The sequence below is a fragment of the Triticum aestivum genome, chromosome 5D, assembly GCF_018294505.1.
Source record: "Triticum aestivum cultivar Chinese Spring chromosome 5D, IWGSC CS RefSeq v2.1, whole genome shotgun sequence".
Lineage (NCBI taxonomy): Eukaryota > Viridiplantae > Streptophyta > Magnoliopsida > Poales > Poaceae > Triticum > Triticum aestivum.
In genome coordinates this window covers 52,507,224-52,517,811 of record NC_057808.1, presented here as the reverse complement: position 1 = coordinate 52,517,811, position 10,588 = coordinate 52,507,224, and the positions used below count along the sequence as shown (strand labels likewise).

The window sequence follows — 10,588 nt, the reverse complement described above, 5'->3', positions numbered from 1 at the left end:
TTTAACAGTTTTGAGCATAGAGATGGGGTCCCCAAATCCGGGCCTGAAGGACTAACATTTAACAGGTCTGAGCATACATAGAGATTAAACTATTTTTGCAACAAAATTATCAGATCTGGTGACTAGTATTGCCTTCTAGTTCGAACGCACCAATTAGGCGGTGTGTTTATCCTTAGAAAGTTAGAAGACAAGGAGATTATTCATCTGCTATATCATAGGCTCCTCATGAAGTGATGCAACGTCTGGCGAAAATGTTGCAGAAGATGATCTTTTAAGCCCAAAGATCATTCACACTGGTAACAATATCATGTATTGATTACTAAGAGATTGATTCATGAATTTCTAATATTACCTCAGCAACATTGTTTCCTAATCCAATCCGATATGCTGGTTTTTTTCCCTACCGCTAAGATCCAAAAGCGCCATTTTGAGTGGTACAAAACTACAAATATCACAACATGCCTCACATAAAAAACATGCATGTATCAACTACCTCGGGGTGCCTTTTTATCACGTCTCGGTGCCTTTTTCCAATGTGTAACACATTGCTGCATCATTCGGATATATACAATTGCATCATCCATATAAATCTGACACTTTCTGTTTGGTTTTTTGTAGGGTTCTGTCTAACCAACAAAGGCACCATTTTGAGCAGTACAAACATCAGGCAATACCTCACACCAACACACACACATGTATCAACTACCTAGGGTGTCTTTTATCACCCCTGAGAATGTCTTTTCTTCAATGTACAATGTATCGTTGCATCTTCTGGATATATACCATGCATCATCTAGATAAATATGACAATTTCTGTTTTTTAGGGTTCCACCTAAGCAACAAAGGCACCATTTCACGCACGCGTGCGAGCGCGCACACACCAACCCACAACAACCTATAGTGTCTTTTTCAATTTACACAACACATCATTGCATCATCCAGATATATACAACCTTTTATGTTTGGTTTATTGTAAGGTTCCATCATCCATGTCTATAAGAAGGGATCAGTGGTGCACTACTAAGTTAACCTATTTGGAATTCCATCCTTCTTTGCTTGGGTGTTTATTCCTGGAGACATGGAGGTCGACAAGGTCAAGATGGCAAGCTTGTGCTTAATTTTGCTCATGGCACTCCTCTTGCTTCCTGGTAAGCCTTGCCTGGAATAATTATCTGAATAATATAATAGTTTCTCAGTGTTTTGTTTTCTAATGTTGTTATTCAAATGTTGCCCATATTTTACAGTAGGATCTGAAGGCCCCTGCAGGCGGTTAAGCAAGACGTACCCTACTGCGCAATGCAAGGGTGACCAATGCACAGAGCACTGCGAACATGAGGGTTACCCGTATGCGGAGTGTGACACGGACCATCAATATCCTGAACTTAGTTACTGCGCCTGCTTCTTTCCATGCTGATTCTGCCTCAAGTTGCTTCAGGATGTGAAGCAACATGCAATAAGATCTTAAGGCGAGCCGTCTGTAACATCCAAATATTTCGAAATTTGGAATGTTGAATAAATTAGCCAATCAATAAATATAGTTGATTTCCCTTGTTTGTGGTTGTATTTTCGAAGGTATTAAAACTTATTATGGGCTTGTTTAAATTTGTCTGTAACCTTATTTGAAATATTCTTCAAGAACGAACTAACACCATTATCAAAAATATAAAATATTGGTCAGTAGTTATATCATAAAAATCCAAGTTATTTAAGTTGATTGTGTTTGGACTCAATTGGAATTTTAAAGCCATTAAAAAAGGACGCCAGGGGGTGGGGGCATTTTTAAAAACTGCCATGGCAATTCGTTTAAATCTGGGGATTTTTTCGTCCAAAAGTGCCACCATCGCACACAAGAAACTGGCTTACTGTCCAAACTTCGATGAAATGAAAACCGGCTGCAACCATACATAGGATTGAGATGAAAACCGGCTGCAACCATACACAATTTTCTGTTTTTTTTTTCTTTTCCATCATTAGTGGCTACCTAGCCTCTGCAACAAACCCTGCTGAATCTGATGCTGCCTCAAGATGTTGCGGCCGATGCAATGAGTGATAAGATCCATCTTAACGTCGATGCACAACTTATAACTGCAACAGATTTCCTTCTCTACATACAATCTTTGAACTCCCAGTAACAACTGCAAGCTATATAAATTTATAACACATCCAAGTAAAAACTGTTTCTGCAACAAAGCTATCAGATCAAGGGCATGTGCCTTCTGAAGCAAACCACATGAAACAAATCAAGTCATCTGCTATATCACAGGTTCAGTTCTGAAGTAATTCAATGTCTCACAGAAATGCTGCAAAGTTGATTCTGTAAACTACAAATGTAGTAGCTGAAATATCATTGCACAATCCTTGCAAATATTCAGAGATTGATTCATGAGGAGAACAGCAAGCTTTATTCATCAACCCGGATGTCTTCAGACATATGTTTCATAGTATTTATGCATAACACGCCAAACACGGGGAATGGGAGAGCATGATACACGATATGTTTATAGTTGCAGTAACATTCTGGGTGATTTTACATAATGAACCGCTGCACACATTGTTGATGCTTGCATACGGTGCAGGCTTAGGTAACAAGGCCATCAGCTATAGCGCAGCAGAGTTTCTTCAAGTCTTCAAAGTCACCATCTTGGAACGAGAACGAAGCCATCCTATTGGAAATTCCGGTCTCAAGAATCCATTTCTCAAAGTAATGGAAACCATTCTCTTATAGGAAATGGTTCGAAAATCGCTATTCCACCTTTTAGGTATCGTGAAAAGTGATACCTGTGAAGATCGTGCATTTCAGTCAAATTCAGATCCGTTTTTGCGAGTCCATGATATAATATAACCAAATTGGATAGATCTTCCACCTGTTTAGCTAAGAAAGAATAGATACAGAGGTGGACAATAGATCGATATGAAGATCATGAGCTGCCCCATAATGAAATCGCCAGTAGTCGCGAATATCTCCTTCTTCCCTAATCCAAGATTGGAGAAAGAAGATCTAAGAGGGACCTATGGAGAATGTAGTAGAAATCCATAATAGAGTCCGACCACAACGACCGAATTAATTATCCTCATCGAGAAACTTAGACTACTAAATAGAAAAGATTTGAAAATCATGGCAGGGATACTACTAATTGATTAAGTAATCAAATTGTTGTATCAATTCTTTTCTTTAATGGATCATTTTGCATTAATCATTTTGTCAAACGTTATTCTTTAATCTTTTTTTTTAGTTTTGTTTCACTCCTGTAAGAAACTCTTGTATTGTAAGTTGTAATGTAAGAAAGAGCCATTATACCAATTCAGAATTTCTACTAGAAGCTCGGTCGAAATCAACTTTGGTGTGATAAACAAAGTAGCCACAGCACTCCCAGGCAGAAAGACAGCAGCCAGTGACCAGATTTTTCACCTAAAATCAAACACCAGAGATTAACACCTAACAATTCCTTTGTTGATAAAACATTTATTTAGAGATGGAACACAATGTATTAGCGAGTTTCACCTGGGGAATAAGAAAACATTTCTGCCGTGGTTGGACATCATTAGGCTGTGCACAATATTGTTCTCGTGCAAAGCCAAGCATGCTTCACTTACTACATCGACAAGTGCAATTACCCCAGCAACATTATTTCCTAATCCAATGCGTGATACGCTGGGTGTTTTTTTCCTACTGCTAAGATCCAAAGGCACCATTTTGAGCGATACAAATATCATGACATACCTCACATAAAAGACATGCATGTATCAACTAACCCGGGGTGCCTTTTTATCATGTCTCGGTGTCTTTTTCCAGTGTGTGACACATTGCTGCATCATTCGGATATATACAATTGCATCATCCATATAATGACATTTTCTGTTTGCCTTTTGTAGGGTTCTGTCTAACCAACAAATGCACCATTTTGAGCAGTACAAACATCAGGCAATACCTCACACCAACACACACACACACATGTATCAACTACCTAGGGTGTCTTTTATCACCCCTGAGAATGTCTTTTCTTCAATGTACAATGTATCGTTGCATCTTCTGGATATATACCATGCATCATCCAGATAAATATGACAATTTCTGTTTTTTAGGGTTCCACCTAAGCAACAAAGGCACCATTCCACGCACGCGTGCGAGCGCGCACACACCAACCCACAACAACCTATAGTGTCTTTTCAATTTACACAACACATCATTGCATCATCCAGATATATACAACCTTTTCTGTTTGGTTTATTGTAAGGTTCCATCATCCATCTCTATAAGAAGGGATCAGTGGTGCACTACTAAGTTAACCTATTTGGAATTCCATCCTTCTTTGCTTGGGTGTTTATTCCTGGAGATATGGAGGTCGACAAGGTCAAGATGGCAAGCTTGTGCTTAATTTTGCTCATGTCACTCCTCTTGCTTCCTGGTAAGCCTTGCCTGGAATAATTATCTGAATAATATAATAGTTTCTCAGTGTTTTGTTTTCTAATGTTGTTATTCAAATGTTGCCCATATTTTACAGCAGGATCTGAAGGCCACTGCAGGCGGTTAAGCCAGACGTACCCTACTTCGCAATGCAAGGGTGACCAATGCACAGAGGACTGCGAACATGAGGGTTACCCGTATGCGGAGTGTGACACGGACCATCAATATCCTGAACTTAGTTACTGCGCCTGCTTCTTTCCATGCTGATTCTGCCTCAAGTTGCTTCAGGATGTGAAGCAACGTGCAATAAGATCTTAAGGCGAGCCGTCTGTAACATCCAAATATTTCGAAATTTGGAATGTTGAATAAATTAGCCAATCAATAAATATAGTTGATTTCCCTTGTTTGTGGTTGTATTTTCGAAGGTATTAAAACTTATTATGGGCTTGTTTAAATTTGTCTGTAACCTTATTTGAATATTCTTCAAGAACGAACTAACACCATTATCAAAAATATAAAATATTGGTCAGTAGTTATTTCATAAAAATCCAAGTTATTTAAGTTGATTGTGTTTGGACTCAATTGGACTTCTAAAGCCATTAAAAAAAGGACGCCAGGGGGTAGGGGGCATTTTTTAAAACTGCCATGGCAATTCATTTAAATCTAGGGATTTTTTTGGTCCAAAACTGCCACCATCACACACAAGAAACTGGCTTACTGTCCAAACTGCCATGAAATGAAAACCGGCTGCAACCATACATAGGATCGAGATGAAAACCGGCTGCAACCATACACAATTTTCTGTTTTTTTTTCTTTTCCATCATGCAACAAACCCTGCTGAATCTGATGCTGCCTCAGGATGTTGCGGCCGATGCAATGAGTGATAAGATCCATCTTAACGTCGATGCACAACTTATAACTGCAACAGATTTCCTTCTCTACATACAATCTTTGAACTCCCAGTAACAACTGCAAGCTATATAAATTTATAACACATCCACGTAAAAACTGTTTCTGCAACAAAGCTATCAGATCAAGGGCATGTGCCTTCTGAAGCAAACCACATGAAACAAACCAAGTCATCTGCTATATCACAGGTTCAGTTCTGAAGTAATTCAATGTCTCACAGACTGCAAAGTTGATTCTGTAAACTGCAAATGTAGTAGCTGAAATATCATTGCACAATCCTTGCAAATATTCAGAGATTGATTCATGAGGAGAACAGCAAGCTTTATTCATCAACCCGGATGTCTTGAGACATATGTTTCATAGTATTTAGGCATAACACGCTAAACACGGGGAATGGGAGAGCATGATACACGATATGTTTATAGTTGCAGTAACATTCTGGGTGATTTTACATAATGAACCGCTGCACACATTGTTGATGCTTGCATACGGTGCAGGCTTAGGTAACAAGGCCATCAGCTATAGCGCAGCAGAGTTTCTTCAAGTCTTCAAAGTCACCATCTTGGAACGAGAACGAAGCCATCCTATTGGAAATTCCGGTCTCAGAAGCTCGGTCGAAATCAACTTTGGTGTGATAAACAAAGTAGCCACAGCACTCCCAGGCAGAAAGACAGCAGCCAGTGACCAGATTTTTCACCTAAAATCAAACACCAGAGATTAACACCTAACAATTCCTTTGTTGATAAAACATTTGTTTAGAGATGGAACACAATGTATTAGCGAGTTTCACCTGGGGGAATAAGAAAACATTTCTGCCGTTGTTGGACATCATTAGGCTGTGCACAGTATTGTTCTCATGCAAAGCCAAGCATGCTTCACTCACTACATCGACAAGTGCATTTACATTGGTGCTCGTGAACACAAGTGCTTTTAGAGGGTAATCAACTATTTCAGACACACAAATGCCTGATCTGGTTGCCCCATCATATAATGCAACAGTTGAGGAAGACTCCACTGGTAAAGGATTGGCAAAGTAACAGGCCTGTAATATTTAGCAAAAATAACACCATGAGATTCTCCTTAAGCAACCACTGCAAACTAGTAGTTCTAGTATCTTAGCAATATCTTATTATGGAAAAAAATCTACTCAGTTATTTTGATTCAGTAATAACAGAACAATAAAACAATTACAAGGATCAATCTTCCCTTTAAAATCTTACTCATCATGGCAATTAAAGTACTTTGAAGTATGCTGTAAATCGGTGACAATACATTACAGCACAAAGTCGAATGCTTAGTGAAGATGAGACCACCAGACAACTAAATGAGTACTCCCATTATATTGGGTATTCAGGTCTGTATAGCACATGGCAGGTGAATAGTAATGTACTTTGGAGTAAGTTCAAAACATTAAGCACTAGAACTAGAAGGTATTACCTGAAAAAACATGTGCTTTGGCACAATAGATGTACCATCATCAAAGAAAACCCGGAACGCTGCACTGTTTACTTCAGAGGCAATCTTTGTAATCAGCCCAAACATCCTTTTATCCCAAAAGGAAGATAGCTGATTAGTTGCATTTGGGACCAAGAAAATGTGACCATATTCAACAGGATATGCCTTCAGGAAAAGATGTCCATCAGAAATGGAAAAACATGATGCAGATGGCAACTAGCACTTGTATCTATATTCACATTCACAAAGGGTTGGGGAGGGGTTAGGGGTTAAGGTGCGTACATTCGCGATCAGCAGTACTCCATTGTTTGGGGGTGTAATCGAAGGAACAACCTCCGGTTCATTATTTTCTCCTTCTGCGATGCACAAAAGTAATTCCTCGTAGCTTCTAGCAGAATTTGGCTTCAAGCATCCGAAAGGATGGCCGAACTTGTCATATTTCTTGAGGGAAAATGAATTCCATTTATCATTCATCTGAATAACAAAATCCCTTTGACCTTCAATGACCTGTACAACCATTCAAAACCAATTATTCCAGTCAAGCTCAGGGCATATCATTAACAGGATTGATGGCTTAATAAGCCTTTTGAAAGGGAAATACATAAGTTTAACAGACTGTCAATGGTATGTCTGGCAGAAAAAAATGTTGGTTGGTTGATTACACTTCTAGAATCGCAATATTTCTTCAAAGTTAAACTTCTGCCACCTAAGATGAAATAGTTATGTGCTTTAAGATGTGGATAACTATAAGTGGCAACCACTATTATTTATCGAATCTTTCCCGCTCCTTTCTCTCTTATTTCCCACTGCTATGTTTCCTAACATCCCCATCCGTACTATCCCCCCATAGCCATCACGATTGGCAGCACAGGAAAGGCAGACTGTTCCAATGAGGGCAGCAACAGTGGCAATTAGTGGGAATGTGAACAATTTGGTAGGTGGTGTTGCAGGAATATTTGGTATTAGCATGCCACTCTGCAGTTTGATTGTGGAAACTGAGGAAGGGAAGAGGTTAAGTATAAAATGTATAAAACTATATTTCACATCTCTGGCTTTGTGTTTTTTAGTTTGGGTATCAGAATCCAACATGCACAAGCAAATGTTTAAAGTTACTTTGATCTAGGACACAAGAATTAGGGGGGATCCAAGAAGCACCTTAAGTTCGCAAGTAGTAACATCATATCCCAACTGGCCCTTCTGAGCAAAGTTCTCCCACTGTTACAAAGAAAATCATCTATTAAAAATGGTGCCATGATAACTCATAAAGATTGTGTGAACTCTCAGGTAATACAAACCTGAGAAAGAATGATTGTATCAAGTAAACTTGGGCTGCCTTCACCAGCACATGCAAAGCTTTTGAGGGCATCATGTTCACGCTGTTCTATTCCAAGACGGTAAAGATGTATCTTCACACCTGAAGCTCAAAGAGAAATGTATGAATACTACAATGCCACAATAATATATAACTGGCCATGTGCTGTTATTTTAAAGGGTTAATAAAGGTGATTACACAGCTAGGTTTGGTAAAAAGAAAGTGCTTGTGTAAAATTATCTAGGGATACTTCAGTATTCCAAACTGCAATTGTAGCATCAAAGCAGGCGCATATCATTGAATTCAACTATAACATACTCCCTCCGTAAAGAAATATAAGAGCGTTTAGATCACTAACAGAGGGAGTAGCTATCTAACTCGGCAGAGAGTTCAAATATGTGGAAAAACAAACGGATAAGTTTACATACACAGCTCATCCTTTTTGGTTTTGTTTGTGGTGCCAGAAAATAGTAAAGGATGACTAAATACTTAGACAAGAAAAAAAATACTAATTTTTTTTTCGTGCCAGAACAGTGTAGAGGACAATTACAGTTTTACACAGGCAAAAGAAGAAATTCATGATGCTAGGATTAAAGAATATTATAGACAGTCATTCCGAAAAGAGAGAAACATTTGGAAGTTCAAAGCACTTTTATTTACCTTCAGGTTGATCGAGAGGAGAGTTCTTGCTGTGAAAACAATATCCACCTTCTAGTTTGGTGGCCGACACCATACTTACAACTCTTAATATTATGGACTACTAACTGAACTAACTATGATGCTAAAGGCCTACTTCAGAATTGTGCAGCACCACCACCAGCAAGGTAGGTCAGATCAGAAGGATGCCCCCCTGCAGATGGGAGGGCACCACGGCCACCGTGGAAAGAAGGCGATGCAAGCAGAAACTTAGGAAAGCGATGGACACATTGCCTTTCCCTTCTTGGTGTAACACGGGTTACTCTCCTTAGAGCCGTGGCTGATCTTCTGAAGCCAGCCCTGCCGGACCAGCTATCCAATTTTGCAGGATCAACTTGGCTCTTCTTCTAGGAGCTCCTCACAAGTTCTCCGATCATAAAATGCAGTATTTTTGCAGGACAATCTGAACATGAACAAAGCGTCAGCCAACCGAAACAGTAACCCAGGTCCTAAAAGGAAAATAATCTGAAATTGCAAGCATTCATACAAGCACATACTTCCTCCGTCCTGAATTAGTTGATGCTCAAACGGATGTATCTAGCACTGAAATACGTGTAGATACATCCGTTTGAGCGTCAACCGATTCCAGACGGAGGGAGTAATATTCAATCAAATACCACAAAGGATCTATGCCGGACCATACTCCGACTTGTGAGCAAGCTAGACAATGAATTTCTTCTCAAGTAAAGGTTGTGAAATCACGGCATCATGCCGCCTGTGTCCGCATAGTGCCAACGAAAACATCCTAATTTCCCAACGACAGCATGAAACATTCAGATTTTTTTGCTCCGTGAGCAAATAATCGGGGGGCCTTCAACGCGAACCATCTAACCTAGAAACTGCATCATAGCAGATTGCTCCACACAAGATAATTGAAGGAACAGCACCCCCCCCCCCCCCCCCGCCGTGCATTTGCTTGAACAGGAGCAATTTCGAGAAACCAAAACCCGAATCGGGCGGAAGAATGCGAGAATCTCGCCCACCCACCCTCTATTCCGTGACAAGCTATACCAATTTGCGCCGGCTGGACTCCATGAGGAACACACAAAATCGATCGAGAGAAAACACTCAGAGATTCCGGTGAAAGCTAGCGGATTTCGATCTCGCGGACGCGAATAAACAAGAATGGTTGGATGGATCGGTACCTGGAGGAGGCGCTCGCTCGGGGTGGGTGGGTGTCCGTCCGGCCAAGAAGAGGAAAGGGAGCCGGGGAGAGGGATGTTTGCGCTGGAGAGGAGAGGAGTTTGGAGCCGCCAGGAAGGAAGGTTCCAGGAAAATTGGCACTTGGCTTCTTTATTTGCACAAGTGGTATTTTCCTGGACAGATATTCTTTGGATATAGCCTTAAAAAAATGCTTGGATGAATTTTGGTTAAATTTCCATGGATTTGAAAGATTCCGCAAAATACAAGTGCAAGCAAAAAAGGTAATTATATTTCCTGATTTTATTGAATGCCACATGCCAAGTGTTTATGTTTTTGCAGTGTGTAAAACATATGGTTTTATGCGATTTTGTGCAGGTGGTTATGTGAGGTGGGTCATTACTCTTCACAAAATGTACCATAAAATGTAGGGATTTCCGTATATAAATAGGTATGTTTACATAGGTAATTGTTTTTTTTTTGGTAAGGATAGGAAATGGAAAAGTCATGCAATTATTTGAACACAACTTAGTTTAATCTGGGGTGGGGAGAGAATCGACAATGAGGAGGAAGAATAAAGGGTACGTGTGAGGCCCTCGATCGCCGTGTGTTTCGTTCGTCAGAATCCACTCAATCCGATCTCAAGGATGAAGAGCTCCATGATGTGGTT

The 10,588-nt window shown here is 39.9% G+C and overlaps 1 protein-coding gene and 3 long non-coding RNA genes across 5 annotated transcripts; 2 read left to right on the top strand and 2 right to left on the bottom strand.

Moving 5' to 3' along the window:
• Positions 1–705: 705 nt before the first annotated feature.
• LOC123124297 (uncharacterized) lies at positions 706–1,546 on the top strand. The gene is made up of 2 exons (XR_006461033.1): positions 706–1,148; positions 1,245–1,546. It is a non-coding gene; the product is annotated as an uncharacterized lncRNA (long non-coding RNA).
• An 837-nt stretch (positions 1,547–2,383) lies between these two features.
• Positions 2,384–3,659, bottom strand: LOC123124296 (uncharacterized). Its single transcript, XR_006461032.1, has 3 exons — positions 3,503–3,659; positions 3,299–3,409; positions 2,384–2,778 (listed from the first exon to the last, which is right to left on the bottom strand). It is a non-coding gene; the product is annotated as an uncharacterized lncRNA (long non-coding RNA).
• A 237-nt stretch (positions 3,660–3,896) lies between these two features.
• On the top strand, positions 3,897–4,811 carry LOC123119398 (uncharacterized). Its single transcript, XR_006458643.1, has 2 exons — positions 3,897–4,406; positions 4,503–4,811. It is a non-coding gene; the product is annotated as an uncharacterized lncRNA (long non-coding RNA).
• Positions 4,812–5,619: 808 nt separating this feature from the next.
• Positions 5,620–10,096, bottom strand: LOC123119397 (GDP-L-galactose phosphorylase 1). 2 transcript variants are annotated; one of them, XM_044539200.1, is made up of 8 exons: positions 9,924–10,096; positions 8,743–9,181; positions 8,066–8,184; positions 7,926–7,985; positions 7,053–7,277; positions 6,753–6,935; positions 6,106–6,357; positions 5,620–6,012 (listed from the first exon to the last, which is right to left on the bottom strand). In XM_044539200.1, exons 2-8 carry the CDS (start codon positions 8,813–8,815, stop codon positions 5,815–5,817), a joined length of 1,110 nt encoding a protein of 369 aa, XP_044395135.1. In that variant the 5' UTR covers positions 8,816–9,181; positions 9,924–10,096; the 3' UTR covers positions 5,620–5,814. The 2 variants fall into 2 exon arrangements, with proteins under 2 accessions (XP_044395135.1, XP_044395136.1); XM_044539201.1 differs by lacking the exon at positions 9,924–10,096 and adding an exon at positions 9,766–9,890.
• Positions 10,097–10,588: the final 492 nt, after the last annotated feature.

Coding starts and splice junctions, on each gene's coding strand:
- LOC123119397 (XM_044539200.1), bottom strand. CDS start 8,815: ATGGTGTCGGCCACCAAACTAGAAGGTGGATATTGTTTTCACAGCAAG. Junction 8,185..8,742: donor TCCTCTCGATCAACCTGAAG/GTAAATAAAAGT, acceptor TTTGAGCTTCAG/GTGTGAAGATACATCTTTAC. Junction 6,358..6,752: donor CAAAGCACATGTTTTTTCAG/GTAATACCTTCT, acceptor TAAATATTACAG/GCCTGTTACTTTGCCAATCC.